We start from the raw sequence: 20,013 nt of genomic DNA on the forward strand, positions 1-20,013 counted from the left end.
CAATGCCAGCTATGGAACGAAAAGCTATTGCGAGGAAGAGAAAATTATTCATCATGTGCGTTAGCAACCAAAATGCTGTTGATGTGTGCTGGGATCCTGAGATGCAGTGAGTGCACCAGCAGATGGCGATGCTTGAAACTTACAGTCGCTGAGAGCATTGGCCACGATTTGCCTACGCATTGAGCCAATAAATTATAGCTTGGTGCAGACGGCAAGGACAGCGAATCGTGGGAAAATGTGAAAAAGGCGTTTCAGGATGATGGGATGACCCAGCGCCTTGGATTACTACGGAAGCTGACAGATGGTATCTGTGGAAGCGTACGTGAATGGGTAGATGTGTACCAGTCACTAGCTAATGGAAGCTGGGTTTGCGAATGGTGACCAGTGGTTGGCTAGTTGGCTTTGCTAACTAAATAGCATGCTCAGAACGCAGATAAATGATAAACAGCATAATGAAAACATATAGTTTTATTTCGCGTAACGATCGAAGCTTACACATCTAAATTCATACGCGAACTAGGGCATATATAATAAGCACAACAAGCAGAACTCTTCAAGATGGGGCCGGAGAGGCTTTCCGTCAAAATGCATCAGTTGTTCGTGAAAGACTGGGAACAGGAAAAACTACCGGAGGAGTAGAAGCTGGGTGTTATTCACCCAGTATACAAAAAGGACGACAGGCTGGATTGCTCGAAATTTCGAGTCATCACGGTTCGTAATGTCGCCTACAAGATCCTGTCCCAGATTCTGTTCTGCCGGCTTGCGACGCTTGCTACAAATTTTGTCGATAGCTACCAAGCTGGGTTTGTTGGAGGCTGTTGTGTCTTTGGCTTATCAGGTACTTTATTAAAAACACTAATATAACAGTACACATAATAAATATTTCTGACAAGCACAATACACATTAAAATACTCGGCCGCGCGCCAGCCGTACCATGCCCTGCCGGGAGCCCTGCTCGACCGGCTGCTCGCAACACCTGCTTGTCCGAGCGCACGACACACACTGTCGTCCCCTGGACATTGACCAGTGGTAGCACAACTACCACGGCAAGTCCAGGGGTCTTCACGGCTGGCCACAACAGAGGCAAATCCACTACCGCCTACGACACCATAGATGTAGCATTGACGTCGGAATCGTTTCGAATCTCACAGGGGTCTGAGGCAAGGTGACGGACTCTCCTGTCTGCTCTTTAACATCGCCCTGGAAGGAGTCATTCGAAGTTCAGGGCTAGACAACGACATCCGTGGTACGATCCTCTACCGGTCTCTTAAATATGGTTTCGCGGATGACATCGACATCATCGGCAGGACAACAGCCAGGTGTACACCCTACTCAAATGCGAAGCAGCAAGAATTGGATTGAGAATCAATGCGACGAAGACAAAGTACCTGTTTGCCGGAGACTCAGACCATCTGGGAAGCAGTGTATTAGTTGACGACGAAAACCTCGAGGTAGTAAGGGATTTCTGCTATCTAAGGACGGTCGTTACTTCAGACAACGACATCAGCAGCGAAATCCGGAGACGCGTTGTGCAGGGGAATCGTGCATACTATGAGCTTCACCGACTGCTGAGATCCAGAAGACTTCAAGCCCGCACGAAATGTGAGATTGATTCTCCCGGTGGTCCTCTTCGGACACGAGTCCTGGACCATCCGAGCGGAGGATGCAAGCGCTCCGGGCGTGTTTGAGCGACGTATCCTCCGGACAATCTTTGGCGGTGTGTTCGACTATGGAGCGTGGAGGAGAAGGATGAACCACGAGCTTACTGAGATGTACGGCGAACAGAGCATCGTGGCGGTGGTGAAGGCTGGCAGGATACGATGGCTGAGGCATGTCATGAGGATGCCAGACTCATGCCCCACCAAGAAGGTGTTCGACAGCGATCCCAATTCTGCATAAGGCGCAGGGGAGCACACCGAACTCGATGGCTGGATCAGGTGAAGCGAGACCTGTAGGAGACCGGGTACATGGATGGGAGGCTGCAGCCAGGGACCGCACATCCTGGATAATTATTGTTGACCGAGCTATGTCACATCGACGTGCCCTATCGTGAGCAGGCCAACAAGAGAGAGAAAGAGTGAAAGAGAGACATAGAGAGACATAGAGAGAGAGAGAGAGAGAGAGAGAGAGAGAGAGAGAGAGAGAGAGAGAGAGGGAGAGAATTAGAGCAACTTTTTGTACATAAGAATAACATGTCTAACAATAAAGACACTTGCATATGAGAAGTAAAACCAAACGGTACTTGGTATTTCTGATATACATCTGAGGTACCAGGCGTCTCCATTGTGTACGAAATTGTCTAAATTAACTCAATATTGCATGCGAAGTGCAAGTTAAAAAAAAACTGAGAAAGATACGCGCTCTCTCTCCTTCTCTTTGCGCTACTAATCCATTAATCACTTGCCTTACAGAATCAGTTATATGTGTTAAATGTCCGAATATCGATTTCCAACAAAAAATGGGATATGCAGATACGGTCCCTGGCCGAGGCATTCGAAAACAACCCAGTGTAGATTGGAGTTTGGTCTGCGGCTCTCCTATGTAGCATAAGCCTACCAAGGGATCGAGCAGGCGTCAGAGAACAAGGCAAAGACCAAACTGATGGTGGCAACATCAGCGGGCCTACCAATAAATATTCAGAATCTAGATAGGTGAACGCACGTTTGAAGTGAAAGGTCAGCAACGACAATAGCATGGTAGCTGAATTGCACGCAAGGATGCTGGCTGCCAACCGGTCATTCTTAGTCGCGTTCGAGAGGAAGATGCTCAGAAGGATACTTGACCCCGTATGTGTGGAAGGACAATGGAGGAGCCGCTATAATGACGAGCTATACGAGATGTACGGCGACCTCACTGTCGTACAGCGTATTAAGTTCGCCAGGCTCCGCTGGGCTGGCCATGTTGTACGCATGGAAACGGACGACCCAGCCCGTAAAGTCTTTTTAGGCCGTCCACAAGAACAGAGGAAGCGTGGTCCGCTGAGGTGGCGCGAGACCGCGAGCGGTTTCGGACACTCCTGAGGCAGGCCAAGACCGCAAAGCGGTTGTAGCGCTGGATAAGTAAGTAATTGTCATATGCTGGAATGGTGCCCCTAACAGTCATTTGCTGCACCGAGAACCTGCAAAGTTGGCGATGTCAGACTCATTAACGATCATTACGATCCGCAATCATCAAAGTATATTAATATAACTTTGGTCCTAGTGAACTCTTTTGCCATTTAACGCTCTGTCCAGCGTCGTACTGCTGTAAAGGGCTCTAATTCAGATACAGAAAAACATGAACACTACCATCTTATCAGTGTCTCACTAGTTTCAGGAGCTCATCTGAACATCGTCACCGAGCGCCTACTGGAAGAGAACGAAACTTTCCTGTAATGCAAACAAATATTGAAAAGAAACGATTTTATTAAACACACAGAGCAATTTTTAATACGATCAAAAGCAGGATGCACTAGATTATCCAACATTCGAATACGCTAAATAACATTTGTTTATTAATTCACTCGTTTGCCGTAAAGTCCTTTTCGTATATAAACTTTCTATCCTACCTAGGGCAATTATATGCGAGATAGGTCCGTTTGAGCTTATACTAGTTCTTTTGGCCAGTCTAGACTAGGTAACTTTATTTTTGTTAATAAATAAATCCACGTATGATAGATAATACATTAATAACCATGCCAGTTCTCCACCAAAGCTGTTCCATAGATATGTATTAAACTAACCTTTAAATCTATTATAAGTTCAGCAAACGCGACTGCTTTCGGTCAATCGTTCATTTCTTGCTTTTTTATTGTAAATTCATTCAGAAATTCATCCATTTTGTTGAAGCACTCCTTACAATCGCCATCCGATATGAAGGACGCTCCTCGTTCGATAGCTGCCATCAGTTCTGCTTCATTTTGGGGATTAGCCCTTTTCATGATCTGCTTCCATGTGTCGATCAAGCTATCGAGGGGATTAAAAGCGGGAGCATTTCGAGGCAGATACTGAACTTCGTACCCCTCTTGCGCAATAGCCTCCGAATTAGTTGCACAATCTCGGAAGGCGTCACCATTCAATATAAGCACTGGTCGGTGTCCATCGTGCTGATAATTCAGGCTTCGTGTCAGATCTTTTAGAAATTCTTCAAACACTGGCTGGTTGATGGGCCTGTATCTGGTGGTATAATGAATTAAACCGATGCGGTTCATCGCACATATGATTACGACGTTTCTTGTACGCAAGGCTGCAGGTCGGGTTTGTTGTTTGTTTGCCATTTCAGGCGAGTATTGGCTGGTCGTACGTAGATTTACATTGAGAGCCACTGCATGAACGAATATGATAGCGGCCCGGGGAAGACGTTGCACCAGCTGATTGTAGGATGATATATACTGCAAAAGATCTTGTACAGTGCTCTCGGTGTTTTCACCCCGTTTCGAGCTAGAGGCAACCTTTATTCTTTTGAACGAATAGTAGAAAGGATAGAACTCACGAGCGATTGTAGTGTGGCTAACTTGAATTTGATGATGCTCCCAAACTTTTTAACCAGTTTTGATAATGATATCGTGCAATCCTCGTCCAGCCATGCTTGAATGCTCGAAATTGCCGCATCTGTAAGCTTTTTGGGTTTCACACCGCCACGTGAGTTTGCTTCAACCTCGCCTGTTTTCCAATACTTTTTCAATATACTGTAGACGGTAGGCCGCTTAATGCCCAACATCTCAGCGATCATGCTGTGTGAGTATCCTTTATCGCTAGCTGCAATGACTCGTTCGCGGTCTTGATTGCTCGTTACATTAACCTTACCGCGGGATCGACGTTTACCAGCATCTGTTACCGCCGGAACAACATTTAGTCCGCTCCGCTGTCCATGATTTAACTAGTGAAAGTGAGAATAAATAAGATACGAGCTAAATATGCAATAGATTGTTAACGTTATCGTACAATAGTGGGATATTTTATGAACACCATCTCGAAAACGTAATTGCACATGCGTTTAAAGTTGATGTTGCAGGAAATTAATCAATATAAGGTTTAACATACAAGAACAATGTGAATGGCATAATTTAGCGCACGCGAAATATTTTCGAACAAACATGACATATTTGATTTATATCACAATTATGTTTCATTTCTTTCAACATGATTTTCAATATGTCACAAGTTGAAAATCATGTCTGAAAACAAATTAAATAAAAAAGAGCTGAAAAAACAACAATTGAACGATGATACTGTCGTGTGGTGTATCAAGCTCACCAGGCTCCGGTGGGCTAACCATGCTAAACGCATGGAACCAGATGACCCAGCCCTTAAAATCCTTGTAGGCCGCCTGCAAGGATAGAGGGTGTGTGGTGAGGGAAGTGTGTGGTTTCTTTCAGTAAACATTTTCTGTTTTACGTAAATGTTAGTTTTTTATATGCATATTATATACACATTTTTGACACGTTTTTAATTGAAATCGCTTTCTTTTGGCTATGAAAATGTAATGCTCGTCACCACATCGCCCTGTTTTGACACTTTCCTTTTTGGCGAGGATTAATGTTGCCTTTTTTATGTTCTTTCGATCGCAGAGGTGGTCGAATAAAACTCACGCGTTACTAATAAACTTAATAACCTATATATATTCAACTTCTCTTGGTTACAATCGGTGTTGGCTCCGAGCACGCTTCCTTGCCGACCGCTAGTTCTTCAGTGCGCGCTGGTGTTTGGCGGTCAACGTCCGTGACCGCGCAACCGATGACCCCCGGATCGATCACACGCATACATTGACGGATGACCATTTGCTGTCATCCGCGAGTTACCGCCGTGAATGAGTCCGGGCCAGGTTAGCTCACAACAGCCTTCTTTCTCTATTGCCTTTTATCTTTCTCTCTCCACGTTGGACTTGGTGCCAGGGGCGGATAAGGCACTACCCAAACTAAGCGCCCGCGTAGGGTCCAAGGTCTCGAGGGGCCCCGAAAATGGGTCCCTCCCCCCGCTCACAAGTTGCTTCTGCAAAAAAATGCTTCTCAATTCTTCTATAATTTAGAATTCCTCGTACATCTTCTCGCTTGACGCTTGAGCTTCAGAAACGCCTACAATCGTGACATCGCGTAGGGTCTCCCACTTGTGTTAATCCGCCACTGCGCAATACACTTAAAATGATCCAAGTAACCATGTTCAGAAAAACATTGTGGTGACTCTCACATTGGTGACCCCGACGTGATCTCCGGATTGTTATTAGTTCTCCTAATTCGAAAATTCGTGAACGAACATGTCTACCGAAAACGTTTCTAATGAAGAAACTTCCCCTGCTACTGCAGCCGTTTCGGTTAAACTACCGGAATTCTGGAAGAACGATCCATTGTTGTGGTTTTCGCAAGCTGAAATTCAGTTTTTGTTGGCCGGCGCTCATAAGGATGAAACAAAATTTTATCATATTGTCGCTAAACTCGAACAATCCGTGCTTTGTCATATCGCTGATTATGTAAAACAGCCTCCTGCGACAGAAAAATATGAAGCCGTTAAGCAACGCCTCATCTCTCGATTCGAGCTCACGGAACAAGCCTAAATGGATCAGTTACTTGGATTGTATGATTTTGGAGACCTTCGTCCTACGCATCTTTTAACGAAGATGCAAGAACTTGCTGCCGAATTGAATGTGAATGATTCCTTGTTAAAAGGCCATTTTGCCAAAACTTCCAGCTAATATACGAGCAATACTTAGCATGCACGATGAAAGTCTTTCGAAGCTGGCGGAGATGGCAGATAAAATGATAGAAATGGCTCCTCAAACATCGGTCAATCAGCAGTCATCCATCGGTCTGTGCAAAAGATACGACGGAAAATTTAACAGAAGAAGCTGCCGCCATGAAAGTAGAACTACGCCAAGTGAAAGCTCGGCAATCTGAGCGCGGTCGATTGCGTTCCATTTTTCAAAATCGTACCAATGAAAACAATATCTGTTGGAATCACCGGAAGTATGGAAATCGAGCTAAGCGATGTCGAAGCCCTTGCCAGTATCACCAGCCAAAAAAACCGCTAGATTTCCGCTCATCCGAAATGGGCGAGGTGGGCGGATTCTGAATCAGTCACCGTCTGCAAATCTTCGACAAATCTTCTGGTATTCGATTCTTAAACGACACGGGATCGGATGTATCGATAATACCTGCATCCAAGATCTCCATGCAGCAAACGGAACGAAAATACGAACGTATGTGAGCAAGTTTGTTTCAGTGGATCTCGGACCACTGCAGTCACATATCTGTAAGAATTTAACCATGCTATAAACAGGTCTTGATTGAATATGAGAATTTGGGAAAGTTGAGCAATATGGACATGCTAAGCAGTTTTATCATTTGGTTTTAGTTATTCTTGGATCGTTACAGTTTTTAAGTTATTTTGGCTACCATCACCCTGTAATTCATCAAACTTTTTATGTATTACTATCATTTCAGATGCGCTCCACAGCATGATTATGGTAGGAAAAACAGTTTGATGAAGGATGACCTTTTGCGCTTGCAATAGGGTCCCTATTGATGGCAAATATGTACAAGTGGAAAAGCCAAGTCATAGTAGATCAGAATACTACTTCTTCTTTTTATTCTTCTATTTGACGTAACGACGCGCAGTCATGCCGGCCTATACATGCTTTCGAGACGCAGGCGACGGGATGGACTATATAGCGGAATGGAAGATAGGAGGAAAGGTACATCGAATCGTTGGATAGGATACTAGCAATAAAGCATGTTCGGATGTGGGAATGCTGAAATTCAATAGGCTCTAGAGCCCAAGAAGCCCCAATAAGCCCAAGAAGACGAAAGCGCATGGGATAAGGAGAACTACCGAGGTAGCGTCGAGCTGCTACACGCAGTGCTGCAAAATGTCACTATCAATGTCATAAAAAAAAATCTGACTGAAACAAAATCCATATCAGCGTCACGTACTCAATTGTGATAATCAGAGGTGATACTCAGAACGATTGGTGTGACTAATACATGCTCATGACATGTTTGCGACCATCGCTTGGTCAGTCACTATATCGCAACTTTTTTTTTTGCTGTGATCAATTTAGCAAAATGTCACTGACATAGGCATGACAAATTCTGGCTGAAACAAAATCATCTCAGCGTCGAGCTCTACTGTAATGATCAGAGGCGAGCCTCAAACCGTTGGTGCGACTATCACATGCTTGGTGACATTGTGTGCAACCAACTCTTGGTCAGTCACTTGGTCGCGACATTTTCAGTCGGTGATCATCGCGATCAAAGTGGGTATAGGGACTAGGTGGGCTTATAGGTTTGGCGGGAAGGCCATATTGGACGAACGAATGACTGGAGGGGATTCGATTGTGATACGTAGTTTTTCACCTACACTACGACACATCAATCAAAACAGCCATTGGAATTCACACGCATACATCAACAAATGATCGAATCCCCTCCTGTCATTTCGTTTTCATTTTTTTTACAGCACGGCTGTCAAATTGTTCGGGATAAGCCCACATGTATAATGAACCCACTTTGATCGCGATGGTCACGGGAGATATGCGGTGCGTGCGAGTGGTTCCAAGAAACAAAATGAGCATGTTTTCTCGCTCTGTTTGACCCGACAGATAATCAAAACAGATAGAGGGAGAAAGCATGCTCATTTTGTTGCTAGAGCTACGCGTCAAGTATATTCCAAGAATGTCGCGATTATCGCCGACAACAATGTCGTGACCAAGTGAGTGACCAAAAGTTGGGTGCTGAACTAAATGTCACCAAGCGTGTGATTGATTCTCCAACTGTTTCAGCGAAAGGCCATGGGTGGGCCAGTGACAAAATGCTGACAAATTTTTCCAAATGTGAGCTGTTGTCACTTTTTTGAGCTTTTGTCAAATTTTTGTAACCTGGAGCAGCCAGGAAAAAAAGTTGACAAAAGTTGACAAAATTTGACGTTCGTTCGAAAAAGCGTAAACAAACAGCTATTTGGCGCAGTTGTGACCCATTGTTATGATTATAATGCTAAAATGCATGATTCTAATTGATTTATGTACCTATTTAGTACTTCTTAAACAAAATATCGATGATATTCAGATGTTGGAGCTTTTTTTCGCTCTAGTGTATGGTTTTGGTGCGGCCACGAGAAAAGCTCTTTTTTTGTAGTTGACAAGCAATTTTGACAAAGTTGAAAATTTTTTCAACATTTTTTCAGCTCCGTGGCCACGCGCTATTTGAGTATAGTCACTGCCCGCACAACAAAATCGAGCAGGTTTTGAGCTCGGTTTCTAGCTCGGTTTCTGCCGAAACCGATCGAGAAAGCGAGCAGAAACGTCCGAAGAACCGATCGAAGCTCTTGATCAATTGAAGCGTTTACGGTCGTTCGAAGGAGCGCGCTGTCTGTGTTTATCCCTTTCTGACAAAAAAGCTCCGGTACACGACCGTGTTGGCGCAAAAATCATCATCATAAAATCAAAAAATACTTCACACCGACGTTCTCTTTCTCCCCTCCTCCTCTCTTCACTATCCTTTCACCTCGCTATATCATTATTCGTTCTTGCTCTCTAGCTATATTGAGCGGGAGACTGGAAAGTTTTCGATCGCTTTGCGCTGCGGGTCTCTTTCTGACAAAAAAGCGACCGTGTTGGCGCAAAAATGATAATGGCCGAAAAATAGTTTACACCCACGTTCGCTTTCTCCCCTTTTTCCCTTCTTCCCCAACTTTTCATCTCGCTTTATCATTATTGGTTCTTGCTCTCTAGCTACATTGAGCGAGATGTTGAGAAGTTTTCGATCGCTTTGCGCAGCGGATGATCATCTCAGATGTGCACGTGATCTGATTTGAGCTTCGTTTCAGTCATGAGTGTTGATGACTGAAGCAGTGGCATTGGTAGCACTGTTCACAGCCAGAAAAAATCATGATTATGCTTGCGCCGGCATTAAGCTAAGCTTGTCAGTCAGAGTATCGCGTTGGACTAAAGAATTCACATGTCGTGTTCAGCATGTCATGACGCACTTTTATTGGCTATCAGCAATGAACATCAAGCTACCACGGATATGTTCATCGTTTTCGTTGGTGAAAATCTCGTGATACTCATGACATTTTTAAACTTACGGTGAAAACTCTCCAACCTGGGCATCGCCACCGAGCCTGGGTGGGGACCAGACAACGGCGGCATAGTCCAGGATGACAATCTAACAATTAAACCCGGCGATTTGTTGGCTTTGTTAAGGACGTGTTCAATATGAACATTGAACGGCAGCGTCTCGTCTAGCCACATTCCCAAGTCCTTAACCGATATTACACGGCTAATTGGAATACCGCACAGTGTGTAATTATGGACGATCCTGTGGGATCTGCCAAAAGAAATAACACAACTTTTATCGAGGCACAATTGAAGACAGTTAGAAACGACACCATACAGAAAACGAGTCGAGGGCATTTTGGACAACACTACAATCGGAAGATGGGGATACACGGGAAAAGATGTTGAAGTCATCTGCATAGAGCAGAAAACTATCGGAAAGACAGGTAGAGACACAATCATTTAGGAAAAGAATGAAATGGAGGGGACTGAGGACGACTACTTCAGGTACTCCGACGCAACCATCTAAGGAATTGGACAAATCGGTCTGTATCCTGACTCTGTACGTTCTTCTAGTTAAATAGGATCACTATAAAAATTTTACTATATTTCCTACGCTATTTCCTACGCTAATTCCTACGGTGCACATTTACTGCTGGCTATAGTTTGTTGACTGAAACTGGCATTGTATCCGTTCCATACCTGAACCAGGCCCAAATATCGTTCCGAATCCAAATCCTCAACAGTTCCTGGAATTGTTCCTCAAAATGAATGAAATTCGAAGCTATTTCTGGATCAACATGGAATCATGATCGATTTTCGGACCGGTATGTGTTCAATATTAGTTCCAGGTTCATAATGGGTTACCTTTCAGTTCTATGACCGGTTTGGGTTCGTGAAAGGTTCCAGGACCAGTATGTGTTCAGTATCAGTTCCAGATTCTTTATGGGCTACCTTTCAGTTCAATGACCGGTGTGGGTTCGTGTTAGGTTCCGACCGATTAGGAACAGTTAGGATCGTTATGAATTCATGATCAGTTACAGGACCAGTTTTGGTTCATGATCGGTTCCACGGCCCGTAAAGGTTCATGCTAAGCTCCAGTACTGGTATGGGTTCATGATTGGTTCCAGGGCAGGTATGGGTTCATGATCGGTTGCAGGGTCCGTTTGGGTTCATGATTGGTTCTAGGACCAATATGGGTTCATGATCGGTTCCGGGACCAGTATGGGTTCATGATTAGTTCCAGGACCAGTATAGGTTCATGATCGGTTCCAGGACCAGTACGGATTCATGATAGGTTGGAGGGCCGGTAAGGGTTCATGATCGGTTCCAGGACCCTTATGGGGTCATGATCGGTTTCAGGACCCGTATGGGTTAATGATTGGTGCTAGCGCCGCTTAGGGTTCATAATCGGTACCAGGACCGGCATTGGTTCATGATAAGTTCCGGGACCAGTACGCGTCATGGTAGGTAGGGCTGGTACGGATTAAGTATCATCTGTTTTGGACAGACATAGGTTCAGTAACCAGATGCAGAACCTTGAACCAGAAAAGTGATGTAATGGTTTCAGGACCAGTAAGGGTTTTATTTTGGTTTTGGGTTTGTGGGAGCGATTGAAAGACGATGTACACCGTTCTAAGAGTGAACTAAGACTAACTACATTTACATTTGGTAAGTATTCGATATGCAGTGTAACCACGGTTGCTGTAACCAATGGCTACTTGATTGCAACTAAGATATTGCTATAAGCAATCCACCAAAGACCAATCCACGGTGACCGGATGGCGTAACTTTTGTTCTTTCATCATCCTCATTCGAATCCTTTTCGCAAATATTTGTTGGTTTAATACGATCAATGCTTCGTTTTTCACCGTTCATATTTATGTCCATATACTTTTCATGTCTTTCCATTATTTGAAAAGGTCCCTCGTATGGGTGTGTAAGAGGCCGCTTGACTGAATCGATTCGAACAAAAACGCTTTTGCAACTTTGCAAGTCCTTCGGAACAAATACTGATCGTTTGTCATGATGCGAGTTTCTGATAGGTCCGATTTGTTTTGCATGGTCCGGCAAAGCAGTTTGGCGAACTCTGAATTTCAGTCTTCGCGGGTTCCAAAAAATCGCCAGGAATTGGTAGTGGCTGTCCGTATGTCATCTCGGCAACAGAACAATCGATATCTTCCCTGATAGCAGTTCGCAAACCGAGCAGGACCAACGGCAGTTTATCGCACCAACGTTTCGAATCGACACAGGTGAGCGAAGTTTTTAACGTTCGATGTTCGATTATCGCTCGATAAGGTCGTTAGCTTCGGGATGATACGCTGTAGTACGAATCCGGAGAGCCCCAAGAAGCCGTGTCAATTCCGTGAACAATTCGGATTCAAATTGTCGTCCTTGATCTGTCGTGATTGTTTCTGGAACACCAAACCGAGAAATCCAACATTCACAAAATGCTTTTGCGACTGTTTCTTCTAGCATATCTGGCAAAGGAACTGCTTCCGGCCAACGACTAAACCGGTCGATCATCGTTCATAAATACCGCTTTCCGTTCGACGTCAGAAGTGGCCCTACCAAATCGATGGCGGAAACTACTTTTGAAAAGCTCGAATTCGTTGAGCGCCGCAGATGTATGCCGATGGATTTTCGATCTTTGACAATCCATACAAGATCGACATCTCGATTCATTGAAGGCCAAACAAACCTTCGCGCAGCAATTTTTCTCGTTGCTCGAACACCGGGATGAGAAAGGCAATGGATGTTGCGAAGAACTTGTAACCGTAACTTCTCTGGTACATACGGTCTAACATGTACATTATCCGACACATCATAATACAGCAATCCATCAGTTGAATCAGATGATCTTAACTGCAAATTCATTGATGTAGTTCGATCAGCAAGTAGCTTCTGTAGTTCTGGATCGTCATGCTGCGCTTTCGATAATAATTAAAAATCCACTGTTGAAGAAGCTGAGATGGTGTTGACTCTGGATAATGCGTCTGTGGCACAGGGAAACGATCTTGCACAGTTATTCTGTTTAAACTGCTGTAATCTCCGACAAAGCGCCATTGACCATTCTTTTTCGGTACGCAATGAAGTGGACTTGCCCAACTGCTTTTGGAAGGGCGACTAATCCCGAGTTCCATCACGGTCTCAAATTCTTTTTTAGCGGCTTGAAATTTGTCTGGAGGCATTCTACGTGATTTGGAAGCAACTAGAGGACCAGTGGTTTGAATGTGTTGGGTTACATTATGTCTGTTGGCATGATATCCAATTTGTGCGAGATCTGTCAGGCGAATGTTGACATATATCGAGTAGCAACAAATCCCTCGGTAACAAATAAACGGTGTGTAATTTCGTACCACCATCAATAAGTCTTCTGTTTCCAAGGTCTACAAGAAGACCAAAATGCGCGAGGAAATCGGAACCAATAATTGCAGAAGTAACGTCGGCTTGCAAAAAATTCCACGAAAACTTTCGGCGTAGTCCGAGATCCACTGAAACAAACTTGCTCCCATACGTTCGTATTTTCGTTCAGTTTGCTGCATGGAGTAAAAACGGCGATGGTTCTCGAGTCTTCTCGATCTTGGATCCAGGTATTATCAATACATCCCGTGTCGATTAAGAATCGAATAACAAAAGATTTGTCGAAGATTTGCAAACGGCGACTGATTCTTAATTCGCCAACCTCGCCCATTTCGGATGAGCGGAAATCTAGCGGTTTTTTGACTGATGATACTGGTAAGGGCTTCGACATCGCGTGGCTCGATTTCCATACTTCCGGTGATACCAACCGATATTGTTTTCATTGGTACGATTTTGAGAAGTCGAACGCAATCGACCACGCTCAGATTGCCGTGCTTTCATTTGGCGTGGTTGTACTTTCATGGCGGCAGCTTCTTCTGTTTAATTTTTCGTCGTATCTTTTGCACAGACCGATGGATGACAGCTGGATGACCGATGTTTGAGGAGCCATTTCTTTCATTTTATCTGCCATCTCCACCAGCTTCGAAAGATTTCCATCGTGGATGCTAAGTATTGTACGTATGTTAGCTGGAAGTTTTTGCAAAAATGGCCTTTTTAACAAGGAATCATTCATATTCCGTCCGGCAGCAAGCTTTTGCATCTTCGTTAAAAGATACGTAGGACGAAGGTCTCCAAAATCATACAATCCAAGTAACTGATCCATTTGGGCTTGTTCCGTGAGCTCGAATCGAGAGATGAGGCGTTGCTTAACGGCTTCATATTTTTCTGTCGCAGGAGGCTGTTTTACATAATCAGCGATATGACAAAGCACGGATTGTTCGAGTTTAGCGACAATATGATAAAATTTTGTTTCATCCTTATGAGCGCCGGCCAACAAAAACTGAATTTCAGCTTGCGAAAACCACAACGATGGATCGTTCTTCCAGAATTCCGGTAGTTTAACCGAAACGGCTGCAGTAGCAGGGGAGTTTCTTCGTTGGAAACGTTTTCGGTACACATGTTCGTTCACGAATTTTAGAGTTAGGAGAACTAATAACAATCCGGAGATCACGTCGGGGTCATCAATGTGGGAGCGATTGAAAGACGATGTACACCGTTCTAAGAGTGAACTAAGACTAACTACATTTATTCGATATTCAGTGTAACCACGGTCGCTGTAATCAATGGCTACTTGATTACAACTAAGATATTGCTATAAGCAATCCACCACAGGTTAAGTAGGTAAAGACGGACACTGCGGGTAAGATGGACATGTTTCATAAATGCACGAAAAAGGTATTTTTCGAGTAACTCAACAATGTAGAATCCAAACTGAAGGTAAAACAACACATTTGAGAACATTTTTCGTGTAATATATGCGAAAATGGTTCAATTCACGAACAAAACAAATTTTCAATCATGCGCTCCTTTATGGATCTAATTTGGATCTGCGGGTCTTATGCTCTGTAACTTGCATTGTTTATATTTTCGAAAGTTTTATTACATGAACGATTTGTCATGATTGTAAAGCAAAAAACTGGCGAAAGAACGATGATGAAAGTATTAAAAAAAACTTTTGTGTTTTGTTGGTTTAAACATCCTGACACCAACGCGGGAAAGACGGGCACTTTGTCATAGGGAAAGATCGACACCGAATTTGTTGAGTTATTTTACTTCTTAAATCAATTGGTGATGAATATATTTCTTCAAACACCTTAAATAAAGGTATTTTGAAGATATAAACCATTACACAACTAGAAAAAGAAATAAATAAGCGAGAAATGAAACTCCGGTCAAAATAGCAGTCATGCGTTATGATATTACTCGCTCGACGCTGATGAGGTTCTTCACGAAATCCAATATTTTGTCACGACTTGGACAACTTTAATAAAAAAGTAAAGTACTGATATCAAATCCTTCAGAAATAGATGAGAGATTCTATGGGTTTACAGAATGGGTTTCAAAAAAGTTCAATCTTCAATGTAAGAAATGGCTGGACCTATTAACAAGTCCCTCAAATATGCTGTGGTCGCGCACTTTCCGCGGAATTATTTTGTAATGCGAAGTTTCAAATTGTTGTTCTGTAAGCTGGTGCAACGTCCACTGTTAGTGCCCGATATTAAAAAGATGCCTTAGATTCTGCATTCTACGTTCTATTAGAAGCGGTGCTTACAATTCCAAAATTCACGGCTGAATGAATCGTCGTTGCAATTGGCCAAGAATTGGGTTATAAACGTACCAGGACGTGAAAAGCGATAGAATTTGTAAAAATACTGTAAAAGTCTTCAATTTCCAACGTTTTCTATAGGTGTCCATCTTAGCCTTCATGGTGTCCATGTTTCCCATATCAGGTGTCCGTCTTACCCGAACCTTTCAAAACTGCACGAAAAAATCATGCTTTCATTCATTAAAAACGCAAAATTGATGGAAACTTAGAAGTTTCAACACATTTTCTGATAAAACATGAGTTTAAGATAATGTATGCACATTTTCATGGTCGTTGCTCTTATACATCCTTAGATTTTTACCATTTCCCTTAACGTGACCGTCTTTACCTACCTTCCCCTACTTACTTTTATTTCAGTTTAGATACTATTGGTTTCAGTGTACTCAGTAAAGGGGATCTTTTAAATTTAGTTGCGTAGCCCTGTAACCTGGCCAAATTAACTAGTTAAACCAAATTTTCATAATTCTTTCAAGAAGGTTAAAAATTGAAATATACAGGCGTATTCTATGCTCATAATCAAGTCGTCTCGAGTCGTCGAGTTGAAGAATTTTGTGAGTTCATTTGTATGGAAAATTTCACTTTGGAGGTCATTTTCTCGTCTCAACTCGATTCGTGTTCAGAATAGAATACGCCTGATAGAGTCCGAATTATATCCAACAATAGAGTTATTGTCTAAAATCTATCACGTCAAGCAAAACAACACGAAAGCTAGTGAAATAAAAACCATGCAGTTCGACTTCTGCGGAAATTTGAGATACGCTGTATTTTGCAGTCGTTTTCGGTCCCGATTAACAGTGTATCTCGGCAACCGCCTGTTCCACTATTAGTTGCGAAAGTTTATAAATTGAACAAATAAATGCTACTGAATAATTGTTGCTCATTAGCTTATATATTTTGTACAGTTTTTTCTTTAAGGATTGGTTGACATATTGGTTTGTTTTGCCAATAGATTGTTGCAGACTGTAAGCTGTTTAGTACATTCGGCAAGAAGGTCATTCGTTTTTTCTTGTAACTTGAAGGATTTCTCTTGAATTTCTACAAATCTTTTCATCATGACTAGCATCTCCTTATTTTGCTGGAAATCCGCTTCAGTATTTTTACGTTTACGGCCTCTTTTTAATCTTGTAGGTCGTGAAATGTGTACAGCAGGAGTTCCATCCTTTTCGTGTTCAGAATTGTCCTCGCTGGTAATGTTACTGTTTTCAGCTTCCACGTTACTGATACGCTGAGTATCTTTTGCCTGTCTGCCGATTTCGTACCGAGTTCCACTATGTCTTACCACAATGTCAGTGTATTTGCGTTTACGACTAGTTATTAAGCTTGTGGGTAGTGAATCGTCATCCTTTTCATATTCAGAACTGTCCTCACTAGTGATGTTCTTGTTTCCTGCTATCATGTTACAGATTAATTGATTATCTTTTATCTGTCTGTCGATTTCATACCGAGGTCTACCATTTCCTACCACGATGGATCTTAAGTTGCTGATAGTAGCAACGCGTTCTTCCAATTCATTCAATGTTTTAGTGCCGAATCGTCTACCATACCCTGTTGCTGCTAACGCATTTTTATTATCGAGCAACTTTTTCTTTACAGCACACTTGTAATCAAACCATACCTGAAAAGTGGAAGGATGAGAATGATACATCAAAAACATGATACTATTTTCCAAATCAGGGTATCTCGTAAATTACCCGTTTCCACGTTCCTACGGTTTTAACCGGGGGTCCCAGTGCGTTAAGTTGGGTGGTTAGTTCCTCCCAAAATTGGGTTTGGCTTCCTCTGAATAGCGCACGAGCGATGTCGGGTGCATTTTCCATTATATCTATCATCTTTTTGTACTGAACTTTGGTGGTTCTTGCATCCCACGGTTCCCTGCTAGGACAAATGTTACATCCCTAAGAAATTGATGTTTAATAATAAGCATTCATTAAATACTTACATTTTTTTACTTAAATTTATTCACCAAGTTCACACATTCACAAAATAAATGGGCACAAAAATGTTGATTTTGTTTGTCGTTGCAGGAAGTTGGCGTAAAGTAGTTGGAGCAATTTTTGTCTCCGTTTGGATCAATTAATGCAAATTTCTATTTTTCCGTTTGAGAACAATCCTACATCGATTTTCATATGTGAGCCAAACGGAAAGTTATACAGAGTTTTCCGAGTCACTTTCCAATGTGAACAGCATTGTGCATCGATATTCGTCAGTTCTTCTACCTGATTTTCAACACACTACAATCTGGATGCAGGAGTTTGGCAGTTCTTTGTGTGATGCGTTTCTTTGTGTTGAAAATTATGTTAAAGAACTGAAGAAAATATTGTGATGCGAATACTGATTGAAAAACATTATAAGAGTGATTAACAAAGCTGTTCATATTAAAAAATTACCATGAAAATACTGTAAGCATAAGTATTTGCATCACAATAACTGTTCTTCAACACGATTTTCAACAAGATACAAAGTTCGGTGAATCTCAATGTTAATTGAGGTGTATTGAAAATCATGTCCACGAAGTGAAACATTATTTTAATGCAAATACTGTTTTCAGCTTCCACGGTACTAATAAGCAGAGTATCTTTTGCCTGTCTGCCGATTTCGTGCTGAGTTCCACTACTTCCTACCACAGATGTGACAGCTGTTGATAAACATTTCGCGAGCGAAGTATAGCTTTGAATAATGAAAATTGTACCGAAAAATCCTGTTTTAATATACTTCACACGGTAATCAAAAAAAGAAAACATACTTATTTCCCTCAAGTTTTGTTCCCATTTTAACACATTTACTAACCAACGTACTTACGTTTTCATGAGGATTAGTCTTCGCAGTACCAATATCGTCTTGTAATTCGTTTGCATCACTATGCTTTCTCTTTGTTGCACCTGCGAGTTTAAAATAAAAACGTACACATTTAGAATATTTTATGGACATTCATGAATAACATGTTCAGCGCTAGGACAGTATTATAGAGGAACCGAGATCGATATTCCCTTAACTGGACATTAACAGGGCGATCGTTACTCTTTCTAAACTACTAGACGTTTATAGAGACTCTGATTTTAATCAACTAGCCGTTCCTCCTGCGTCACCAACCCAAATAGTAGAATTTCAACTAAATATACATGAAGCAAAACAGAGCTTTTTGCTATAATGTAAACTTGTTTGCTGTATATAAATATGTTTGTGTGTGCGATGAGATTTAAGTCATCGACTAAATTTCTGAGAACACATTTCTTCCACCTGCGCACCGCTGCTATGCATGTGGTTGAAGTACAGTTGTTCCCAACGATACTTGTTTGCCCCAGCAAAAGACTATTGACTATCGGATTGACTTGGACCCGACGCCGGCTGTGATTTAGGACTATCATAGAGCTGAACGTGGCAAACAGAGACAATCCATAGCAAAAAAAAAGAGTAGAATTTAAGGTGAATTTAAGATTTCGTTCTATGGCGGGTTTCATTTGTAAAATGTATGCTACTGTTGACTTATTCAAACTTACTTATTAACACAATAAAAAAAACACTTATTCAAACTTACTTGAACCAGCAACATTAGCGATTTCTTCTGCCACTCCAATACCGTTTCCTAGGGCACCCAAGTTTTCCATCTTGACATCCGTTTGGGGCGCAAGATTTAGTAATGGATCTTGAACATCGCTGTTGTCCGAAGTACCGTCGCCGGTTTGACTTTCTACCATACATTCTTCACGCAGTACTTGTGTATGACCATGCAAGATGTCGTCGTCTAGCGGTTCTTCTTTTATTACTGTCTTCACCCCAACAGGATACTGGAAAAGATAATGAATATAAAGCGTATGGATAAACGAGATCTTCCAATGCATTTGAAAAGAACTTACCGCTTTACCGTGTTCAGAATCTGCTGCACGTTTGGTTCGAATCTTTTCCATTGTGTCTGGAGCAGGAAAACTCTAGCATAAATATGAACCACCGATTGTCACAGTAGCGAATAATTGAACAGGTTTCAACGTAATTGGCCCGAAAACAATAACTTTTTTGCGACTAACCAACAAAAGAGCTGCATCTGTTTACCGAGAAATACAATCGCTTTAGAAATGGGGAAACATTTGGGCAGAATGACAGCAGCAACTCTATTGTTGATATTTGTATACTGCAGACAGAGTGACCAGAAATACCGAATTATCTGTATTCCTACCGATTTTGTATATGCCTACCGATTCACAGATGACCGCCCTAAGGGCGGTGGCAACGCTTTTTCGCATGCGATTTTATCGGACGGCCTGTCAAATTTTTGTATGGGATTTGACAGATAACGTCGGACGAC

General features: G+C 42.4%; 1 protein-coding gene across 3 annotated transcripts; it reads right to left on the reverse strand.

Annotated features, from left to right (window-relative positions):
* Positions 1–3,387: 3,387 nt before the first annotated feature.
* LOC120896070 lies at positions 3,388–19,826 on the reverse strand. 3 transcript variants are annotated; one of them, XM_040299897.1, is made up of 5 exons: positions 19,568–19,826; positions 19,249–19,498; positions 18,513–18,592; positions 17,405–17,608; positions 16,574–17,328 (listed from the first exon to the last, which is right to left on the reverse strand). In XM_040299897.1, the coding sequence occupies exons 1-5, from the start codon at positions 19,616–19,618 to the stop codon at positions 16,624–16,626; spliced, it is 1,290 nt and encodes a 429-aa protein (XP_040155831.1). In that variant the 5' UTR covers positions 19,619–19,826; the 3' UTR covers positions 16,574–16,623. The 3 variants fall into 3 exon arrangements, 2 of the variants coding, with proteins under 2 accessions (XP_040155832.1, XP_040155831.1); XR_005738398.1 differs by lacking the exon at positions 16,574–17,328 and adding an exon at positions 17,653–18,380 and having other exon boundaries at positions 17,485–17,585; positions 19,568–19,817; XM_040299898.1 differs by lacking the exons at positions 16,574–17,328; positions 17,405–17,608 and adding an exon at positions 3,388–4,858 and having other exon boundaries at positions 19,568–19,823.
* Between the last annotated feature and the right edge of the window lie 187 nt (positions 19,827–20,013).

This window comes from Anopheles arabiensis, chromosome 2, assembly GCF_016920715.1.
Source record: "Anopheles arabiensis isolate DONGOLA chromosome 2, AaraD3, whole genome shotgun sequence".
NCBI classification, from domain to species: Eukaryota; Metazoa; Arthropoda; class Insecta; order Diptera; family Culicidae; genus Anopheles; species Anopheles arabiensis.

Coding starts and splice junctions, on each gene's coding strand:
- LOC120896070 (XM_040299897.1), bottom strand. CDS start 19,618: ATGGAAAAGATTCGAACCAAACGTGCAGCAGATTCTGAACACGGTAAA. Junction 18,593..19,248: donor CGCTAATGTTGCTGGTTCAA/GTAAGTTTGAAT, acceptor TTAAACTCGCAG/GTGCAACAAAGAGAAAGCAT. Junction 17,609..18,512: donor AGACTAATCCTCATGAAAAC/GTAAGTACGTTG, acceptor TCAATTTCTTAG/GGATGTAACATTTGTCCTAG.